Source organism: Acomys russatus, chromosome 21 (assembly GCF_903995435.1).
Source record: "Acomys russatus chromosome 21, mAcoRus1.1, whole genome shotgun sequence".
NCBI lineage: Eukaryota > Metazoa > Chordata > Mammalia > Rodentia > Muridae > Acomys > Acomys russatus.
The window spans coordinates 52,806,970-52,830,364 of NC_067157.1; the positions used below are offsets into that span (position 1 = coordinate 52,806,970).

The following is a 23,395-nucleotide window of genomic DNA, read 5'->3' on the forward strand; positions in this document are numbered from 1 at the left end:
GCACGTTGAGTTTCTGTGGGTTTGCTGTCTTCACTCTGTGAGAGGAGATCTCAGGGATGGGGCTGGCTTAGAACTCACTATGTAGAACTTCTCTGAATTATAGGTGTGTACCACCATACAGTGCTGGGGACTGAGTCTAGGGCTTTGTGCACACCAGGCAAGCATCTATAGGCCGAGCCACATCCCGAGACTTCCACTGATTCTTTTATATACCATAATTAAGACTAAATCACCAGAATTAGGAAATTGGTGTTGGTGCAATATTCTTAGGTAGAGAACTCATTCTGACTTCACATATCATCTTAAGTTTCTCCTAAACAAATATAGTAGTTTGAAATTGTTAGATCATGTCAATGTTCAAATGTTATGAATACTCAAAATCTTTACTTTTGTATCATAAAACTTCCATTATTTTCCACAAAAATGCTACCTTTACTGACAGTGTTCTTTTGACTGAAGACAGAGTAGGCTTTCTTATATTCACACAAATTAATTTTAGCAACTATTTTCAAAAGTTTCTTTTTACAGTGTATTATATTTTTAACCAAAAGAGTGAACTGTAAATGAGAGATTCCAGGAGTTAGAGTGAGCTGGGAAATGTATAATTGTGTGTGAACGCGGATCCTTGCCCCACTGCTGCTAAAAATTGAGCAAAGCCATTTCGTAGAGTCTCTTACACTCTTTGGTCTTTCATTGGCTGACTGTAAAATAAGGAAAGCAGAGGAGTGAGGTGGTAGCACCCCATTGTCTTGTTTTCAGGCAGATAGTCCCCAGAATCCACGGTCTGAATTCTGATCTCAAATCTACAGTGAGGTACAATTATGTGGGACATGCTCCTTTTTCTTCTAAAGACATGACTGTATCTCACTGTAGATTTGAGATCACTCCTCATGGCTCCTATGAGATGCTTGTGCAGGAACGCCTCCTCCCTGCCTTTCCTCTCTTGCTGGTGTTCTGAGACGTAGACTCCACTTGCTATCAGTTAGGACCATTGAATATGACATCTGGCAGGACTCTGGCCTGCATTAGTAAACATATCCCAATGAACTAAAGGACGATGCACTAGAGACCTGAGTTATTTGTATTTAAAGAAGAAAGGCAATTTGAACCCACGGCATATCACAAATGGGAAATTGTCTTGCGTTAGTTACTTTGCTTGGTACTGTGACCAAATAAACAGACAATAAGCAAGCTAAGGGAGGAAGGAAGGGTATATATATTCACAGTTTGAGGGAATATAGGCTACTGTGATGGGGAAGACATGTTGCCTGGCGAGGGAGATCAGCTGGTCTCATTGTATCTATGATTAGGAAGCCGAGAGAGAAAGAACAGGAAGTAGGTTCCAGCCGTACTACGTCAGAGCTCATCCCCACTGACTCACTTCCTCTGGTGAGGGTCCACCTGCTCAAGGTTTAAAAATCTTCCCAAACAGTCTCTTCATCTGGGGACCAAGAGGTCAGGAAGATTAGTGGTTCCCGGGTTGGGGCCATGGGCTTGGAATGGGCAGACTCTCTGCAGCTTAGATTGGAAGATGGAAGACTGGTCACTCTCAGAAAGAAAGCCAGTTCCTTCCAAGTGTAACTCAAGCTGGCATTGCCACACCTGCCAGGCTCACTCTGCGGTGCCACGACTGGTCCCTTGGCTTGCTTATTAGAAGTGATGTCACAATAAACGTGGGAGGGAATGAATCTTCATGATAGGATTTTATTTCCGTTGTAGGTATGTGGTGGGATGGCTGGGGGTTCTATTTCCAGTAGTTTTGGAAACTCTGATCAGTGTTAGTTGGTCACAGCAGCTGGGCCAGTAGTATGCCCTAGAATGTCCCCTGAGGAAGAAAAAAAAATTCTCTTTCTACAGATACCACATGTTAGCCACTAAACACACATGGCCGTGAAGTTTGCCATCTTTTCTTTCCAATGAATGTGAGTTTAAGAGTGCGTGTGTGGCTGTCCCATATTAGGTGGTGCAGGTACAGAGCAATGTGTAATGGGTTTATTGTTATTGTTGAGATAGTGTCTTATACAGCCCTGGCTGCTCAAAACTCACTATGTAGACCAGGCTGGCCTTAAATTTGCCACTGTCTTCCCACCTTTGCCTTTAAAGTACTGGGATTACAGGTGGGCTGCACCTCACGCAGCTGTTTTTTAATGTTCTGAAGAGAAAAAAAAAATTGAAGGCTGGAAATGTGGTAGTTGCCCTAACACAACTGAGGGCAATGGCTCCATTCCAGCACTGTAATGTATATATATTGTACACATGTATATGTATACTTATAACATATATACACATATGATATATTATATATACACATGTACAATAATGTATACATATGCATGTGCGTATATATGTGTGTGTGCATGTGCACATGGTGTGGGGGCGGGGAGAGGGAGAGAAGGAGAGAGGGAGAGAGAGATTTGTTTTCTCTCTAACTCCCTTCAAAGCAGAGGGAAAAATAAAGTGTTCATATGCCTATGAATGAAAGTCCCAGTCAATAGTGAAACATGTATGGAACTTATCAAAATGTCAAATGTATATGCAATATAAGAACCCCAGGAATGGCCAAGTTCATTCTGAAGAGGGGTGAGCTATGTGGGGAGGAGAGGTGGGATTGAGGGACAGTGATGAACAGTGACAGCAGCTTGGGACAGAGCGCCACCGGGCAGGATGAAGGGCACAGGGCAGGTTTTTCCAGCAGAGCTGGGAGCCTCATAAAGACAGACATGGTGCTGAAAACAGTGCATTCCGAGAGCTGCTTGGCTATATGGAAGACATCAGTAAAATTAGATCTTACCATAGTCTTCACAGAATTGTCTTCAGAGATTAAAATTCAATGTGAAAAAATACAGTTTAATACGGCTCAGCAAGACTACCATGTGCAAGGCAGTGTGCATGTGTGTGTGTGTGTGTAAATATGAGAAAGCATTTAAAATCTTAGTAAAACATGATTTTTATGGCAAGATGCAAAAAGCACAGGCTATGAGCACTGTAAACTTTATTCCGTCCAAATTGAGATTTCTTGAGAAACTGAAAAATCAGACTGTAATCCACAGACTGAGAGGACAGCACTCAAGTTACCACACAAGTTTATCAATGGGCAGAGTACGCAGATATAGAAACAATGTCCCCTAAATCCAACAAGTCACCACACAACGAAGAGAACGTAAGCTGGGGCAGATAGAAAAATATGCTTTGAAGGAGTATTTGAAAGAGCATTGAGAAATGGGATTGAGAAATGATTCGGAGATCAAAGCAAGCCCCGAAGGCTGACCCTCCAAGCTGTGTCCTGCAAAGTCATTCCTTAGGACAGACTGGTCCTACTGAAGCCACAGTGTCCAAAGCAGCTGGCCAGCTGTGAGGCACAGAGGCTGAGAGCAGTAGAAAAGAGGAACATGGGGCACACATAAGAGTGGGGGAGTTTGAGCGGGACCCCTGGGCCCAGATCTGCTTGTCATAGTGTTCTTCTTGTAGGTTTCTAGGACCCTCTGGATCCTTCTATTTCCCCATTCTCCCATGCTTCTCTCACCTAGAGCCCCAATAGGATGTCCTCCCCTCTGTCCCAGTTTCCTGGTAAGTGAAGACTTTCATGGGACATGCCCCTTGGGCTAGTGTCCAGATATAAGTGAGTATATACCATTTGACTCTTTCTGCTTCTGGGTTAACTCACTCATTATGATCATTTCTAGTTCAATCCATTTGTCCACAAGTTTCAGGAATTCCTTGTTTTTAATAGCTGAGTAGTATTCCATAGTGTAAATGGCACAATACGTGCAATAAACTTCAAACCCATACCCAGATCTAGCCAGTGGACAGGACATTCTTCACAGTTGAGTGGAGAGTGGGGTCTGACTTTCACATGTACTCTGGTGCCCCATATTTGACCACGTCCCCTGGATGGGGAGACCTGGTGGCACTCAGAGGAAGGATAGCAGGCTACCAAGAAGAGACTTGATACCCTATGAGCATATACAGAGGGAGGAGGTCCCCCTCAGTCATGGTCATAGGGGAGGAGAGTAAGGGGGAAATGGGAGGGAGGGAGGAATGGGAGGATACAAGGGATGGGATAACAATTGAGATGTAATATGAATAAATTAATAAAATATATTTAATAAAAAAAGAGTGGTGGAGTATGAGAAGCAGCCTGCATTTATCATACAAGCATTTGCTAAGCACCTACTGTGCACTCCTGTTGTGCAGATGTGAAGGTCCAGGACACACTTTTCTCCCAGCATGAAACCTGAGATGTAGGGGAGCAACAGCGTTGAGGCAACAAGTGAGTGAGTAAAACTGGAAGAAGAGTTAATAAACACATACAGGGATTAATGAACTGATGTGAGGGCCTTGAGGACAAGCAAAGGGGGCTGGGGGTGTGCCTGTGTGGGACAAGGGGTTGGGCATCTCCTTGCAAGTGACATTTGACTTAAAGACTGAGGAGTGAGAGATGCTGAGATTCTGAGTTTGGGGCAGGAGGCAGGATGTGCTTGTACCAAAGGCCAGCTCAGGGGGAGGAAGTGGGCTGGAGAGGGGAGACGGGAGTATGGGGGTCCAGCAGACAGGTACAAATCAGACCAGTGTGTGTGTGTGTGTGGGGTGAGATATACAAATACAGAAGTGACTGTGGAGTAGGAGGGGCGTGTTGGGGGGCGGGTACTTTTTATGCTGTGTGATTTCAGCTGTTCTTGAGCCCACCCATGGCTGATGCTTGCTTAGTAGCAGCAACCAACAGCTGAGATAATGATTGCCACATGAAATAATACCTGGTTCTTTCCTCATGCTAGTCCACCCAGTCTTCATGGGGACCCTATGAAACAGGTATGTTATTAGACTCATTTAAAAGATGGGAAAACTGGGGCTGGTCAATTAAAATTTTCAGTGTCACAAACAGTAAGGGCATGGGGTGGCTTGGAGCAAGGGCAGCCTGACTCTGGCGTTCTTGCTGTGGGGAAGGGAACTAAACCCTCACTCCTTGGGTCCCTTGAGAAAGTTAGCTAATGGCTGGCTGACGGCATGAGGTGGGGACTGGGAGAAAAGCTGGCTGGAGAGATTAGAATCTGAGTGTAGAATGCGCTATCACAGTTGTACCGTGGTCAGTACTTGCAACCTGGGAGCTGACTGGTAACCGGCTGGGTTTGGCGAGGGGCGAGGACCACACTTGCTGTGCATCCTATAGGCTCTGCAAGATCTTTGAAGGGCAGTGAAGACGCTATGATGATGGCTTCAAACTAGCTAAGTACTACAGTTTCCCGGAGATTCAGGATATGAATGTATGCAAAGGACTTTGCCTTGAAGTGGTACTTGACCTCTTGAACTTTGGGACCAAGCATATCTCTTAGCCTTGGTGGCCTGTCCCTGTCCCTGTCCCTTTGGAATAGTTGGTCAATCTCTGCTATGTCATCAACGTCCCACCCAGCAGGGTTCTGAGCATGTGATGAGGCAAGGGCAGGTGTGAAAAAGCCTTGTTCCTCGAGCTGGCTGACTGTCACTTTGGGAGCCCAGTGGCTTCTGCTCTAGTAGCCTAAGGGCACTACAAGCTATTCCTGGAGTATGTAGAGGCTGTGTGATCTTGGAACTCCGGGAACTCCGACCCGGGGTATCCATTTAGGGCAGGCTACAGGTCCCTGGCTTTGGCGCACGGTGGTACCACCGCGAACCCACCCCATCCCGAGGAGCGCGCGGGGCGGGGGGTGGGGGGGGGGCGGTGAGCACACGGGCAGGAGGCCCGGAGCTTGGAGCAGGAAGAGCGGCCCGGGGCCGGCTGCCAGGGCGAAAGAGCTAGCGAGGCGGGTGAGGCGGGTGCAGAGCTACGGGCGGCGGCGCCCTCGGGTCACTTGCAGGCTGGGCGGCAGGCGACGGGACGCGAGGTGGCGGGGCGCACCATGCCCACGTTCGACCAGGCGCTGAGGAAGGCGGGCGAGTTCGGGCGCTTCCAGCGGCGCGTGTTCCTGCTGCTGTGCCTGACGGGTGTCACCTTCGCCTTCCTCTTTGTCGGCGTGGTCTTTCTGGGCAGCCAGCCCGATTACTATTGGTGTCGCGGGCCGCGAGCCACCGCGCTGGCCGAGCGCTGCGCCTGGAGCCCCGAGGAGGAGTGGAACCTCACCACGCCGGAGCTCAGCTCCCTAGTTGAGCGCCGCGGCCAAGGCCACTGTCACCGCTACCTGCTGGAAGCCACCAATACCAGCACCGAGCTCAGCTGCGACCCACTCGCTGCCTTCCCTAATCGCTCTGCACCCCTGGTGCCCTGCAGCGGAGACTGGCGCTATGTGGAGACCCACTCAACCATCATCAGCCAGGTAAGCCTGGCACTATGCACCATCTCCTGCCACACAGCAAGTGTAAGAAGGTGGCTTCCAGACTAGATCCTTGCAGTCTTCGCTATTTGGAGATCACACCACCTTTGGTGACCCCTAGGTTCTAATCCGTGCTTGCAAGTTCTGCGTAGCAAATACCTGGGAAAGCCTTTGTTTATGTACCTGCCTTAAGGAGTGGGCTAAGAAATGATCTGGCTTCAGGTAAAAAGGAAAACTTTCCTAGGAGCCAACTTGGAGGAGCTTCCCACACACCTGCCTCTACTGTGTCTTTGAGATGTGTTGGCAGAGCTATTGGAGATTATGGGTCCCCTCTTGGCTGGGGACCCCTCTGCCTTCGGGCTGGGTTGAATTGTGTTAGCACGTTTGGATTAGTTTATCTCCAGGGAGCGCAAAGACAGTGCAACATCCCTCCCCACCCCCCCTCCACCCCCAGTGTCCAAAATGGTTACCTGAAATGTAAGGGACAAAGGTCAAGGCTCTTCCGGGCAATAATTTTGATAAAACTGCTTTGAGGACAAAGAGCAGCAATTTAAGAGAAGTCGGGAAGGCTGGGATATTGGACAAGAGTTGATGGTTTTTTTTTTTTTTTTTCCTGCTAGTAAATTACAGCCAGGCAGCAGGAAGGGGCATCTCTCCCCATTTATTGTGGCGGCTGCTGAAGTCCGGGGAGGGGGCGATACCCACACTTTGGGGGGGGGCAGGGTCTTCTTCAGTCAGACCCCAAGTCATGTCTGATTCTGCATCCTCCAGCGCTGTGAGTTGTGAGGCTGTGGGTACAAACTGCTTCGGAGGCACCTGGTCCACAGAGGAACGGGTGTGCTGAATTTTGCCCACAGTCATAGCTCAACTCAATCTATATACGATGGTGAAGAGTACTCAGGTAAACGGAGAAAGAAACATTTTTTTGTTGTTGTTTTTAACTTAGTTCTTGTCCAAAACACTTGTTTATATAACAAGGAAACTGTGGTACCAGGAGGCAGGAAACGCTTCTTCTATAGTTTTCCTTCCCTTGGTGATCATGGCTCAAGTTGAAATACAGCTCCGTGAAGCCGTTCTTTCTTGTAAGGCCATACATGGGTTGTGGCATCCTACTCACTTCCAGAGACCCTGTCTCAGAAAACAAGAAGCTGTCCCCTGACTTCCACATACACACATACACACATGTGCTTAAACACACCAGAATACACATGTATCCTCCCCGCAGCATGCACGCTTGCTTGTGTGCATACAGACATTATATTTAAAAGCCTTTAAAAACAACAACAACAACAAAAAAAACAAAATGCACACCACTCTAGAAAGGTTGACGTGAGTGACTGTGATCCTTGGGCCTCTAAGGAGAGGGTCATAAGAACCTGTGGAGCAGATACTGACAGGTGCTTTAGGGATGTGCTGAGGTTCTGGACTCAATAGAGCATTGTCCGAGTGGTTAACACGTGCAGAAAGGCAGGAAGTCAAGAGATCGTCCTGTCATGATCTCTAGGGAGCTATGTGCCTCCAGTCTATCACTTACCTTCTTCAGGCCTTGCTTTCTCATTCTGTGCATGCTCAGTGTGCACAGAACAGCGACCAAACTTCATTAGGGACAAACTAAAATGTTATTTAGGATGCCTTCCTTAAAGCTGCCGAGGAGATTTTGAGACCTACTGGAAAGATTTCCTTTTCAAATCCCAGATAGTTTTAATTTCTCTTTTTTTAAAAGATGTATTTATATTTATTTATTATTTATTTATTATGTATACAGTGCTCTTCCAGAAGAGGGCATGAGATCACATTACAGATGGTTGTGAGCCACCGTGTGGTTGCTGGGAACTGAACTCAGGACCTCTGGAAGAACAGTCAGTGCTCTTAACTCTGAGCCATCTCTCCAGCCCTAGTTTTAACTTCTTGTGGCTCATCTTCCATGTGTTGATTCTTAGGAGGCATCTGCCCCATCTTTTCTGAAAGCCCCACCCCCCCCAAAGTAATTTAGAATTTCCCAGAACCTCAGGGTTCCATGTGCTGTCTTTGATTCTGAATATGAACAAATTTGTGGCTGTTATTTTAAATATGTAATGATCAACACTGTAGTTGTAGCTTCAGCTAATATCATGAAGTGAGTGTATTTTCAGAGTCCTGAAGTTTTAAGATATGCAAAGGCTACCTGTTGGGAGAAGGGGGTAGTGGGCAGGCTGCATGGGACACTTGGTCTTTGGACCAAACTGGGAAGAGATACGATTGTCTTAGCTTTGCAGAAGGGAAAGCTGAGGCTGGTGATGTTAGGGACCCTCCTGGGGATCTATATTGTCCTTGGGGTGGCCATGTCAACCTTAGTTCTCTGTCACTATAGGGTCAATATGCCCTTTGATTCATTTGGTGGCCTTCAAAACAAGCAGCCAGGCTGACTGCTGGGGAAGCTGTGATGTCATTTGGTGCAGTGGGTCCTTTTTTTGTCCTGATGTGAACATTGTAAACCTGTTGCTTAGAACTCATCCACCCTTGTCCTACCTTCATTCCAAGGCGCTATGTGAGGAGGGACTGACTGTCAGTTGTAGGGCTGTTCCAAGCCACATCCACTCTAGGGCATTTTCTACCTGTGTTGAACTTTTTCAGTGTAGACTTTTCTGTCTGAGTTTTAACCTCATCTGCTTACTAGATGTTGGGCAGAACCAAACCTGATGGATTGTAGATACCGAGTCAGAGCCCTTATGGGTTGGATGCTTCAGCTTACTATCCAGGGAAGGGACTTTTAGGACTGATGGAGGGATTTTGCTTGCTAGCATCAGAAAGAAACAAAAGACCACCTCTCTGCTTCAGGTGCTTTCACACGCACACTAACAGTCGCTCTTCCATCACTTTTCTTCTAAAATAAAAAGGTCAGTTTGAGGAGCGTGGGCGATCTGTGGAAGAGAGTGCTGGCTGCTTGGTTCCCAGGCTTCATTCTTTTCCTTCAGGTGCTGCTTTTCATCCCTGTGCTATTTATTGTCCTCAGATGCAGGCCAACTCAGTAGGGGGATCCACCCGCAGTCCCAGCCTAATGCTGCCCTCTCCAGTGGCCTGTTAAGCATGTTCCTGAGCTATTGTATGTGCTGGAGAAGGGAGTTAGCCAAGCCACAATTCTGGCCTAGGCAATGTCTCTAATTTGCAACAGATACTTTAGAAAGAAATAGTAGGCCTAGAGAGATGACTCAGTGGTTAAGAGCACTGGCTGCTCGTCCAGAGCACAGTCAATTTCTAGCATCAGACAGCTGCTTATAACAATCTGTAACCAGTCCCAGGGGATCCGAACCCCTCCTCACCTCCATGGACACCAGGCATGCATGTAATATACAGGCATACATGCAGCCAAACTATACATTTAAAATGCCTAGAAAGAATACATCACTATATTTTTGGCTGTGTAAAGTCATTTGTGCCTTTCCTCTTTGTTGCAGAATTAACTTATCATCAGAGTATCTATTATAGTATTTCTTTAAATACCCAATTATTACATCATTTGCTTTCTACTTCATCTCTTTTCCTCTTTACTATGTGTTGGTGCATTTTTCTCAGTGTAAGTTGAATCCTCAGCTCAATTTTTCTAGCCTTAAAAAAAAAAAGAGTAAATATTTACAGCTATGAATTTGCTTCTATGGACTCCTTTGGCTGCACTTCAACAAATCTTTTAGTATATAGTTTTTCAAGTGGTGCCAAGATTTAGTCTGTGAGCAAACATAGATGTTTATTGTTGTCTGAGCTGCATCTAAATATAGAACAAAGGATGACCATAAAATATGGTATGCCTCATTGAATCTGAGCATCAATTAAAAAAAAAAATCTTTTTCTTGCCTCACTCGTACCTGTGGAGCAGGTTCAAGGTTGTGTGTGGTAACAGAGACACCTTGACAAGAGTTCAATTCAGCTGTCACTCACCATTTACTGAGTAATGACAGGTCACACAGGAGAGGAGTAAGTGTTCTGTGGGAGTTCTAAGGAATGGAATTTTATCAGCAAGGAGATGTCTGCTTGCTTAAAAAAACACACACACACACACACAAGAGTAAGCCAGGTGTGTTAGTATATACCTGTAATCCACCTACAACAATCCAGGTGTGTTAGTATACACCTGTAACCCACCTACAATAATTCAGGTGTGTTACTATATATCTGTAACCCACCTACAATAATCCAGGTGTGTTACTACACACCTATAACCTACCTACAATAATCCAGGTGTGTTAGTATACACATGTAACCTACCTACAGTAAGCTAGGTGTGTTAGTATACACCTGTAATCCACCTACAACAATCCAGGTGTGTTAGTGTACACCTGTAACCTACCCAAAGTAAGCCAGGTGTGTTAGTATGCACCAGTAACCCACCTACAATAATCCAGGTGTGTTACTATATATCTGTAACCCACCTACAATAATCCAGGTGTGTTACTACATACCTATAACCTACCTACAATAATCCAGGAGTGTTAGTATACACATGTAACCTACCTACAGTAAGCTAGGTGTGTTAGTGTACACTTATAATCCACCTACAACAATCCAGGTGTGTTAGTATACACCTGTAACCTACCCAAAGTAAGCCAGGTGTGTTAGTATGCACCTGTAACCCACCTACAATAATCCAGGTTTGTTACTATATATCTGTAACCCACCTACAATAATCCAGGTGTGTTACTACACACCTGTAACCTACCTACAGTAAGCCAAGTGTGTTAGTAATACACCTGTAACCACCTACTTGAGGGTCTGACCTAGAAGAGTCACTTGAGCCCAAGTGTTTAAGGCAAGTTTAAGGCAAAACAGCAAAGGTCCAACTTAAAACAAAATAAATCGCACCGTATGCTTACAATACCCTACTGGAAGAGTTACTCTTTTTTAAATTATGTGTGTTTATTTTATATGTGTGTATCACTTCTCCTTCTCTAATATGTGGGTCATGGGCCGGGAACGCAGGCTTGGCGGCAAGTGCTTATACACATTGAGCCATCCCGCTGGCCTCGGAGGCCTTAGACTATTAATTAAGCTGTTCAATGTCCTGGCATAAGAACACAAGTGCAAGTAATTATTATAAAATAATAAGATGGCCATGCTTACTGGGTGTGGTGACACACTGTGACCTCTGTATTCAGGGAGGCTGAGGCAGGAGGATTAGCAGAACTTCTGCACTAGTCCCCAAATCTGCCCTGCTGAAATGTGTATGTTAACTGTTATTCCATTTTAGTATGCAGAATTCTCATTGTTATTCCTTCTTTGACTCATACTTTATTTTTAGAGGCTTATTATTAAACTAATTTAAGCTGGCGCTTAAAAAAAATTTTTTTTTTTGCATTCTTTTTAATTGTGGTATGGCCAGAGAATGTGATTTGCAGGTTTGTGTAAGACTGCCCCCCCCCCTTTTTTTCCTTTAAACTTTTATTAACTTTGCTTTGTAGACCTTTCAGAGTCAAGCGTTGTAAATGTTCCTTTTGTGCTTTGGAAGAGTGTTTGGTATTTAGCTATAAGCTGCTGGGCTTTACAGACATTCACCAGCTGAAGCTAGCCAGTTCTAGTGTCAACACATTCTATGTTCGAGTCAAATTTTCATAGGCTGGTAATCAATAATTATAAAAACGTATTATTTTGCAGAATTTTTCAGTTTCTAGATTTAAGATTTTTATACAAGATATAATTATACTGAATATGGGTACATGTGAATTTAAGGTTTGAGAATTCCTTATAGGAGGCAGGCAGATCTTTGTGAGTTCGAGGCCAGCCTGGCCTACAGAGTGAGTCCCAGGATAGCCAAGGCTACACAGAGAAACCCTGTCTTTAAAAAATTTCTTATAGTTTTAAAATTATATTTAATATTATAGTATAAGACCTGCCTGACCTGGAGAGATGGCTCAGAGGTTAAGAGCACTCACTATCTGTTTTTCCAGAGGTCCTGAGTTCAATTCCCAGCAACCACATGGTGACTCTCAACCATCTATAATGTGATCTGATGCCCTCTTCTGGCCTGCAGGTGTATGTGCAGGCAGAGCACTGTATACGTGATAATAAATAAATAAAGCTTAAAAAAAAAAAAAAGACCTGACCTTAATTGTCTTAATATTATCTGCTATTAATATAGTAAGTGCAGCTTTCCTTTGGTTAATATTTACCTATAATTACTTTTTGTTATCTTAATTTTCAAATTTCCCATGTTCCAATAGTTTTGTGGGGCTCATAAAATAAATATACATAAGATGATTTTGCTTTTATCGAGTGTGCTTCAGTGTCCATGAGTTAGCCACTTGCCCACCTGGTCTATGATGACGCAGGTCATCATGGTGAAGTCTGTGCATGGTACACAAAACTTCCCCCTGTGCATGGCACACGAGGCAGTGTGGACAGGTGTCCGAATGCTGCCTTTAACGGTGCTCCTTGTACTAGGCTCCCCCTCATAAAGGTTCCACTGTGCCCCAACAGAACTCTCGGCTGGTGAGAGAGCACTGAAGGTCCAAGCCTTAGCACTCCTTAAGTAGTGTGGCACCTGATCTCCTTAAATGTGTTGTAGATTTGGGCTCGTTAGACCTTTATTTTTTTATTTTTCTTAATCCTGGCCTTTCTGTGTTTTTTCTTCTGTGAAAGAAAATTAGTTAGACTTGCTTTTCTTATTCTGTTTTATTCCTTCTTTTAATTGTTGGAAATTTACTTCATTTAGTGATCACCTCTGGAAATTTCCCCAAGCTTATTTAACAGAGCCTAAATTTAATGCAGGGCACTCCCCCCCCCCCTCTAAAAAATATTACTTATGTGTATGGGTGTGTACCTGTGTGAGACTATGAGTGCCATGTGTATGCAGATAGCCACAAGGCCAGTGGAAGATATTATATCCCCTTGGAACTGCAGTTATAGGCAGTTGTAAATTGCCATATGGGAGGTTGGAACCAAACCTTGGTCTTTTGCAAGAGAAGCAAGCGCTCTTAACCTCTGAGCCATCTATCCAGACCCTGGCCTTCTTTCTTTTAGACAATCTAGGAAACTTAGAATACTTAATTCAGCCACTGCACCCCGTGTCTATCCTATGTCTTTTTATTATTAATTCATGGTTTTTACGTAGCTTGTGTGTGCCTTGGTTCAGATCCACACTATATTTACCCATTATTCTATAAGATGCCAATAAATCTTTCAAAAGCTTCTTTAGAGCAATGGTTCTCAACTTGTGGGTGGTGACCCCTTTGGGGTTGAACAGCCGTTTCTTGTGGGGGGAGGGGGAGGGAGGGGGAAATATTTTAAAGACAGGGTTTCTCTGTGTAGCCTTGGCTATCCTGGGACTCACTCTGTAGACCAGGCTGGCCTCGAACTCACAAAGATCTGCCTGCCTCCTATAAGGAATTTTCAAACTTTAAATTCACAAATATCTCATATCCTGCATATCAAATATTTACATTACAATTCATAAAAATAGCAAAAATTACAGTTATGAAGTAGTAACTGAAACAATTTAATTGTTGGCGGTCACCACAGCATGAGAATTGTATTAAAGGGTCGCAGCACTAGGAAGCTTGAGAACCGCGCCTTGATTGTATATTTGTAGGTAATAAATGTGTTTTGGAGACACAACAGGTACAGCCAACCAATGAGAAGGAGAGGTCATGAGTGCCACGCTCTTGGCCCAATCATAGGCAAATATGGGAGAAGAGTCCCTCCCCCAGGCCGATGGGGGCGGGGCTGGAGGCGAAGGTCGTCTGATCTGCAGCGGCCTAGGCCCAGACGCTGAAGCCTGACTATGATGGTGGCAACCGTGGTATCACGGAAGCGGAATCAGATGGGGACTCGACGGGCCTCAGTCCTGTGGCTGCCTCTGTGGCTGGTGGCGGTGGCCGTGGCGGCGGCGGCCGCGGAGCAGCAGGTGCCATTGGTACTGTGGTCGAGTGACCGGGGCCTGTGGGCTCCTGTGGCCGACACACACGAGGGCCATATCACCAGTGACATGCAGCTTTCTGCCTACTTAGACCGTGCCTTGGAGCTGGGTCCCCGAAATGTACTGCTGTTCCTGCAGGACAAGCTGAGCATTGAGGATTTCACGGCATACGGTGGCGTGTTTGGGAATAGGCGGGACAGTGCCTTCTCTAACTTGGAGAATGCCCTGGACGTGGCCCCCTCCTCACTCGTGCTTCCTGCTGTGGACTGGCATGCAGTCAGCACCCTGGCCACCTACCTGCAGGAGAAGCTTGGGGCCAGTCCCCTGCATGTGGATCTAGCTACCCTAAAGGAGTTGGAGCTTAACGCCAGCCTCCCTGCCCTGCTGCTCATCCGCCTGCCCCACACAGCCAGCTCTGGTCTCATGGCACCCGGGGAGGTCCTCACAGGCAATGATGAGGTCATTGGACAGGTCCTGGGCACACTCAAGTCTAAAGACGTCCCTTACACGGCAGCTCTTACCGCAGTCCGCCCTTCTAGAGTGGCCCGTGATGAAGCCATGATGGCTGGGGGTCTAGGTCGCCAGCTGCTTCAGACTCAGGTGGCGTCACCTATGGTCCATCCTCCCGTGAGTTACAGTGACACTGCCCCAAGGATCCTGTTCTGGGCACAAAGCTTCTCTGTAGCGTACAAAGACGAATGGAAAGACTTGACTTCCCTCACCTTTGGTGTGGAGAGTCTTAACTTGACCGGCTCCTCCTGGAACGACTCCTCTGCCACACTTGCACTGACCTATGACTCACTCTTTGGTGCAGCAGTGACGTTCAAGTTCCTTCTAGTTAGTCGCTTCTACCCAGTGTCTGCCCGAGACTGGTTTGCCATGGAACGACTTGAGATCCACAGCAGTGGTTCTGTTGTCCACTTCAATGCTTCCCAAGTCACGGGACCCAGCATCTATTCTTTCCACTGTGAGTACGTCAGCAGTCTGAGCAAGAGAGGCAGTCTCCTTGTGACCAACGTGCCCTCTCCCTGGCAGGTGACTCTTCATCACTTCCAGGTCCAGGCCTTCAATGTGACTGGCAGACAGTTCTCCTATGCAAGCGACTGTGCTGGCTTCTTCTCTCCGGGCATCTGGATGGCGCTGCTCACCACTTCCTTCATACTTTTTGTATCCACCTACGGCCTCCACATGATACTCAGCCTAAAGACCATGGACCGCTTTGATGACCACAAGGGCCCCACCATCACTCTGACCAAGATAGTGTGACCTGTGCTAGAGAGGGATTTAGGGAGTGTTGCTGTGTGTGCAGGTTGTCAAGTTTCTGTCTTGTGGCACAGTGCCTGGAAGGGTTTGTATTAACCCTATACTGCCCTCAGCCTGTCTTGCTTCCTCTTTAACCTGCTGAGGGACTTCCCTCGAGCCAATCCCCCCAGCTCTACCAACAAAGTGCATTCTTCATAGATAATTAGACAAATCATCATTATTTCTTCTTGCCCCTCTGCAATTATTCTTTGCTGTGTATAGTGCTTTTGTCTAGGAAGTGCTCTCTCTCCATGCTTTATGGAGCTTCCAGAAACACCCATGAGTGTGAGGTTCCTTGAGTTTGAGAGATGTGGAAAGGCTACTTAACTGTCTGTCCAGCTTAGCCATTGTTTTTTGGGTGATGTCATTAGAACGAACCGTATTCTGGGTTTCAGTTGTTCCCACTGGGCTTGCCTGTCCAGTGGTGGTGGTGGTGGCGGGGTGCACTGTTTTCTCCCTAATAAAATAAAGACACATTACCACTTTAAAAACTGTGCTTTGGTTTTGTTTATATTTATAAATCTTTATTCCATCATTAATCTTGAAAGCCAGATTTGTAGGTGAGTGGTCTCCTGTCATCAGCTGTTTTTCTTTGTCCTTCTGTCAAAGGTCCAGCTCAGTGGGTTCCAGTATGCCAGGCCCAGTCACTTGCACTGAGGAAAACAAACACATGCAAGGATGACACAGTGATACACATGGATAGCAGTGCCATAATGGGACCTGCTACTTTGCGTGATAACCAGGAAATTAATAAAATGTAAGAAAAAAGTAATGATAAAATGACTGGAAAGGAGTTTAATTGATATGGGGATATGATAAAGGATATTTGTGTTTGTTGTCAGTGTCCTGGCATGCACTTTCAGTCTAAACAGAAGCATCTGGGAAAGGGTCAAGATTACAGCTGAGCAGTTTCCACCAGACTGTGGTTGCTCACACCTCAGGTCTGGTCCTACAAGCCTTGCAGGGGCCTTATTGTTTGAGGAGACAAATTAGTTCCTATGAGACGCTGCTCCTGCTTGGGGTGACCTGATCATGGGGTGAACTGGGAGATTTCTGCAGCCCAAGGTGACTACAGTTTAGGGTAGGAGAGGTTTTGGGTCACCTTTTTGGTATTTGGAACAGGACACCAAATGCTGACATTAAAATACCTTAGCTTGTCTTTGTGCCTTCAGCCTTGAGTAGTTGAGCTAGGTTTTGGACATCTGGTCTGGACTATGCAGTGACTTCAAGACCAGCTTTGTTTCAAGGGGCAGGAGCAAGGAGACAAAATGCTCACTTTGTAAAGGTGCTTGCACCAAGCCTGGTCACCAGAGTTTGATCTTTGGAGCTTACATGGTGGGGAGAGAAAGAGAGAGAGAGAGAGAGAGAGAGAGAGAGAGAGAGAGAGAGAGAGAGAGAGAGAGAGAGAGAGCGAGGGAGCGCCATCTTGCACAGGTGGGCCTCCAGCTCCCACACATATGCTGTAACTAGTGTACATGCAAAATGAACATAATAAATTTTTTTAAGGAAAACTAGAATGTGGCTCACAGGTAGAGTGCTTTTCCTAGTGTAGACAGTTGTAGGCCTGATACCAGCACAGTAAAAATAATAAAATGTAGAAGTTACAATGTTTTGAAAGAAATAAAAACTTTTGCAGGTGCCAGGATTGTTTATATAGAACATGAAAGAAAAGCATTAAAAAAAAAAAAACAAAACAAAACCCTACTAGGAGAGATGGCTCATCGGTTAAGAGCAGTTCCCCAGAACCCTTGTGCTGGCTCACCACTGTTTCCAACTCCAGTTCCAAGCGATTCACACCCTTTTCTGGCCTTTGAGGGAAACCAGGCAAGCACGTGCAGGCAAAATACTCATGCATAAAACAACAACAGCAACAACAAAACCAATTCTTTAAACATAAATAAAAAGAATTAAAAATAAATAAATAAATAGATAGATAGATAAATAAATAAATAAATAGCCAGGCAGTGTCAGTGCACGCCTTTAATCCCAGCACTTGGAAGGCAGAGGCAGGCAGACTCCGGTGAGTTCTAAGCCAGCCTGGTTTAGTGTTTGCAGACACATGCACCCTGAATGGCAAACATGACTGTGTGCAGACTTAAGCAGGTAAATGGATCAAAGCAGAAGACCTGGATCCAAAGAATGAGGGCGGGGAGGGCAGGCATCCACCCTGCTTTTGCAGACCTCGAGGGCCCAGAAGAAGATGCAGTGTTCTGTAGTAAAGGCCATTTCTTAATCCTAGCTCCACTTTGAAGAGTGTGGACCTGTCCCGCAGCTTCCATTTTGCTCTGGGGAAACCTGTTGCCACTCTGACTGCCTTGGTGCGGGCAATCTTGTCTTCTCTCAGGGAGAGTCCCTAAAACCACAACAGGCATGCATTAAGCACTCAATAAGTGTTTCTTGAATGAATGTATGTTTTCTCTGTTTTGGGCCCTCTAGTCACTTCTAAGTGACGCTCAACTGTTCTCTTTCCAGTGTGGCCTTCAATCCTTTAGCCTTTTGTGCTGAGAATAAATTAGATGTAAGTTGGGCTTGATTTTTTTCCTCTCAAATTGTCCGTTTATGTATTATTGTTATATTCTGGATCACTAGCTTTCCATTCAACAGTGTCAAATCTTCTGTTTAACCCACCCACTGAGCTTTTTATCTTAACCTTTTCTTTTATTTTTAACCTATGGTATTTGTGGCATTTTAGAGAGTGCCTGGTCATTTGCTAGTAGCCACTCCTCCCCTTTTCTTTCTATTGTTTCAGTTTCTTTAATTTGTTTCATATGACTGCTCTTATTTCATGTGTGGTGGCTACCCAATGTCCTTGGTGTTCTAACTCTCTTGTTTGTAGCTTGTTGCATGCTTGAAGATCATTGCTTGTACGTTCCCAGTTCTTGGTGGTCTCCATGGGCGCTTCATTCCTTCTCACGTCTTTGGAAGCTTGGAGATAGCAGTGGCCTGAGCTCTGTCTCCTTTCCAGACAGTCTGGCTGAGAATGACTGAGGTTGCTGTCTGTCTCTCTTAGAAGCGTGAGCTTTCTTTTTTACTCCCTGAAACCCTTTAGCATATGTCCATCATAGTAACTGTTCCTGCTATATATATAATTTCCCCCCACCAATGGAGTAAAATCAGGACCCCAATGAATGGGGCTACCCCATGAAGTGTTTGCTTTGTGATCTAGGCAGGGAAACCAAACAGATGCACCATCTGGTGACATTTGTGGGCCCCAGAACAACCAAGAAAGTGTTTGCTACAGGAGCTTCATTGTGGGGTGCCTGAGAACCCTCCCGCTTCCTCTGGCATCTGGCATTCTGGATCATCAACAGCGGTGCCACTGCAATTACTTACATTCAGCGCATGCCAGGCACTAGGCAAGGCTGAGGGGGGGGGGCAGGGTACACAGATGAGCGAGATCCTTTCTCTACCCAGCTCCAGGCCTGGCAGGGAGAACTGTACTGAGACCACAGTGAGATGAGTACGGTGGAGAGGTGCTTCCTCTGCATAGGTCCCAGGTGAGCCAGGGCAGAATATATGTTGACCTTGATCTCAGCCTTAGAGGACAAGGAGGAGTCCAAGATGAAAATGCCAGTGAAAGTGTGTTTGGCTTTCACATTCTCTCATCTTTATCATCCTTTCCTCTGACTTGAGGGCCCCTGAACAGGGCTGGCCATGCATTCCTAGGTCCCACCCCTGGAGTCTGGAATCCAAAGATGGGGCTGGGTTTAGAACCCTTTCTTTTCTTTTCTTTTTCTTTTTCTTTTTTTTTTTTTTTCAAGCATCCTAGACCCATGCAGCTGGTCCACGGACCTCCCAGGGAGATACACAGCGTTTCCTAATGAGGAATGTGATGAGAATCTGCCCAACTCATGCTGCAGACTCTGGGGCAGATGCCCTGTCCCTTTATCTCCCAGCAGAAGTTCTGGGTCTTATCTGATGAATGCGTTTGTTTATTACCTGCCCTCCCTCTCCCCCCCCCACCGCAATCCCCAGAGATGTATAACAGATTAGAAGACTCTTTGACCAGTGAGGCATAGCTGGACCACACTCTAAGAATCTTGGCGAAGTTTGAAGAGGGGCTTTGGACAAAGGCGCAGTCATATGCACATCATGGAGGTGTGATATCCGCATGTTCTATGGCTGCATTCGTTGTTGTTGTTGTTGTTTTAAATGCCCAGCTGTAGTGAAGAATGGTTTACTCCGATCCATAGTTTGGAGGTAGCCAGATCATCATGGCATAGAAGGCACGGAGCAGGAGCAGGAGCAGGAGGCAGCTGATACCATCACATGCGCAGTCAGGAAGCAGGGAGTGAAGAACACTGGTACCCACCTCACCTTTTCCTTTTTATCCACCCCAGGCCACCAGCTCATGGAAGGGTGCTACCTCTGTTCTGAATGGGTCCGAATTAATTCAAATCTAGAGAATTTCTTATAGATATGCCCAAGGGTTTGTCTCCTAGGTGATTGTAGAGCCTGTTGACAGTATTAATCATCCCAATGAGTTAAAGCATTTTGTGTAAACATCTTAGTAGACAGCGGGGGCGGGGGGGAAGGGAGGGGGTGGGATGGGAGGTGGGGGGAGTACACTCATCTTTCAGGATCAGTTGTCTCTGGCCCTCAATCCCAGCTCCTCTCGCCACCAACTTCAGCAGCAAGCTCAGCAGCTACGGCACTGTGTCTTCTTAGCTCTGGAGTGTGTATGGTAAGATTTGGATGTGAAGTGTTCCTTAAGGACCCATGCGTTTGAACGCCTGGCGCCTGGCTGGCAGCACCATTTGGTACAATGTAGAGCCTTTAGAGGGTGGGGCCTAGCTGGGGGGAGTAGGTCACTGGAGGCAGGCCTTTGCAGAGTAGACCTGTTGCTGGTAATTGCTGTCATGTGTAGCCCGTGTCCTCAGCTTACTGTCTGATACCACAACACAAGGGGCCACAGCTGCAGCTGAGTGCTTCAGCTGCCACAAATTCTACCACCCCCCTCTCTGCAGTGACAGGCTGTGAACCAAAACAAATGTTTCCTTCCTTGAGTTGCTTCTTCCAGTTACTTGATTGCAATGACATAAAAAGTAACTGGCCCTTTGGTTGGTTGTCTGGTGTGAGTAGCTACCATTGTATCTAGACATCGATCCAGCTCCTCAGAGCAGTCGCCTCGGGGTTACTGTGTAAGGCCTTTGAGCCGAGTGGAACCTGAGGCAAAGGAACAGACAGGGGACAGCCAGGTACAAGCCTGGAATTGTAGTTTCTGGACCCCTTTCCTTCTGGGGTGCACAGCTGGGTCCAATGTCCAGAGATGCTGGTTTGTAGGGCAATGCAACCAACTACTGGCCAGTGATGTGAGGGAGATCTCAAGTGACACTGCAGGGCCCAGAGCCAAAATAACCTTTGCCCTTGTACCCCACCCCTATTCCTTGACAGCACTGAAGCTTGAAGCCCTAAGGGCTGAGGGACCATTTAGATGAAAAAGATCCTGAGTGTGTGTAGGCATAAAAGCCCCTCCCCCCACCTCTGTCTGCCCCACCAATGAACCTGAAAGGGACATATGAGACTATGAATGAGACAAACTTAGAGTAATTTTTTTTCCAAGGCAGGGAGGGTCTCGGGTATAGCCAGGCTATCCTCAAACTCTATGCAGTCCAGGTTGTCTCCCCCGCCCCCCTGCCCTCAGCCCCCACCCCCAGTGCTGGGATTCTAAGAGTACACCACCATCTAGCCCATGGGATGCCGTGGATTGAACCCACAGCTCTGTGCATGCTGAACAAGCACTCCAGCATCTGAACTACACTCCTAGCTGCAAGAGGCAAAGTTTCCAACTTAAACCACTGTCTGTTATAGGTCTCCCTATGAGCCAGTTCTGACTGCTGCATTCTGGTCCATTTCCTATAAGAGGGGCGCATCTAAGGCTGTGCACTGTAGTACAACAGCAGGGAGGATGCCTCTAGTCCTCTCCTGTCTGGTACCCGGGGCACTGGGTGATCCTGCCCTCACACTTACTGCCTATCTTGGGCTCCTCTCTCTTCTTTAGGTTGTAAGCCTGGACCCAGTGAGGCACACCTACCCTCGCATGGCCTTTCATATGGTCTTTCTATTTCTCAAAAAGCCTTTCTTCTTTCTTTCCAGGTCATTCCAGGTTTTATCTTAGCATGAGCTTTTGAATTGCCGTGCATGGGACTAGGGCTGGGTTCCTTTCTCTGCCTCATATTTCCCACTGAATATTGAGGCTGCCTCCCTCACCAAAAAGGGACAGGCATTCTGAACCCTTTGCTTAACTCAGCACTTAGTAGATATTTGTGAGGAAATTCATGGGTGAAAGAAAAAGGGACCCAGTAGCAAATTTACCCTTGTTATAACTGTAGCTAAGTTAGCTCTGAAATGGCTGGCTGTCATGTCATAGATTGACAGCAGCCATTTTGGCTGACACTGCAGCTTCTTAATGACGCACATTAAGTCTGTGTGTCTCTTTCCTTGGATCTGTGAGGTGTGACCGCTCACCAGGTGGTCAAGACCACGCACAAAGTCTGCAGCAGAGAGCTGTCGTCTGTGGGAGCTCTGTTTGAGGGATGTGACCTGGCACATGAAAGGAACAGGGGAATGGAAGTGCTGGCTTCCCAGGCTCAGCGTCATTTTTATGTGCTGACGTCCATTGTGCAGAAAAGACCTTTCTCAGCTGTCTTGGCTCTCCTCAGCGGGGCTGTGTCATCAGTGGAGTCTGCTTCAGGGGCATCTGGGCACAGGAGCTGGGCTGGGCAGAGGCGAGGGCCCCGCAGGAGCTGGTTTCACAATGCCAAGGCACGGCTGGACCCTCTGCCCTCAAAGGAAGTAGAGGCAAGACATGCTGCCCGACCCTCACAACAAACGGAACCTTTCCAACATTATTTCTACCCAGCCCACCCCCTGAAATAACAACCAAGAAAGAAGTTGACTTCTATTTTTTGAGGGGAAGCAAACTCCTTGGCTTCTTGGTATAAGTGACTTTACAATGATAAGTGACTGGCCAGGGAGCAGGTGGTTCCTTTATCTGAACCAGGGATCTGAAACTCAAAGGCTGCAGCCGCTGGCTTTTCTTCCGTGTTTGTAATGAAACAAAAAACACTTTGGGGCTGGTTCCTGTGTGATGATAGAGAGCAACAGTGGGAATGGAGTCTAGGAGCGTCTAAAAAATAAAGTAGGTAAATGGAATTTTTGTTCTGTTTTGATTTTGATTTTTTTTCCAAGACAGGGTTTCTCTGTATAGCCTTGGCTGTCCTGGACTCACTTTGTAGACCAGGTTGGCCTCGAACTCACAGAGATCTGCCTGCCTCTGCCTCCCAGAGTGCTGGGATTAAAGATGTGCGCCACCACGCCCGGCTGGTAAATGTAAAGCTTTAAAAACTCTTAAGCTATGCAGTAATTTTTTTTTTTTTTTTTATTGGTGGGCGGTAAGGCCCAGTGTAGCCTTCAAAAGAATAACTTAGCATTTTACTCTTCAAAACTGAGTTCAGGGAAGAAAAAGCAAAGTCTGGCAGGAACATGGGCACTACTGTGGGGTAGCTTCTAAGACCTCGGCTGCCAGTCTTTGACTAATCAGGGAAGTAGACGATGTGGTGCGATGCCTGCAGATCCGCACAAGTTCTCTGTGTGTGGGTGCAGCCTCCCTCTATCCCCTGGGTTAGCTGCTCACTTGTCAGCTCGCCTGGGGCTCCTCTCTTTCCTCTCACAGCTGAGTCAGTTTTCAGGTTCCTGGGGTGTTTCATTCCCCTCCCTGAACTCAGGGGTACCAGATGCTTGTGTGAGTGGGAGGGTCTCCTGAGATAAAACTAACCTAAGACATGGAGGTGTTGGGTTCGTGAAATCAACATGGGTTCACCATGGCTTTGCCTTTCCTCCTGGTGGGTCTGCTGTGCCACCCATGGTGATGGCAGGAGGTCTATCTTAGCTCTTCTGCTAAACATCTATGCCCTCACAGATAGTG

At 46.5% G+C, this 23,395-nt stretch overlaps 2 protein-coding genes across 2 annotated transcripts in view; both read left to right on the forward strand.

Annotated features, from left to right (window-relative positions):
- Positions 1–5,771: 5,771 nt before the first annotated feature.
- Positions 5,772–23,395, forward strand: part of Slc22a3 (solute carrier family 22 member 3) — a 93,711-nt gene continuing 76,087 nt past the window's right edge. The window contains exon 1 of the mRNA XM_051164178.1: positions 5,772–6,287. Within this exon, the coding sequence (XP_051020135.1) occupies positions 5,874–6,287 (414 nt within the window). The 5' untranslated portion in view covers positions 5,772–5,873. The remainder of the gene's footprint in view (positions 6,288–23,395) is intronic.
- LOC127205039 (V-type proton ATPase subunit S1-like) lies at positions 14,032–15,669 on the forward strand. Its single transcript, XM_051164177.1, has one exon. It carries the CDS (start codon positions 14,032–14,034, stop codon positions 15,430–15,432), a length of 1,401 nt encoding a protein of 466 aa, XP_051020134.1. The 3' UTR covers positions 15,433–15,669.

Bases quoted from the DNA above. Each gene is read 5' to 3' on its own strand.
- LOC127205039 (XM_051164177.1), top strand. From the start codon at position 14,032: ATGATGGTGGCAACCGTGGTATCACGGAAGCGGAATCAGATGGGGACT.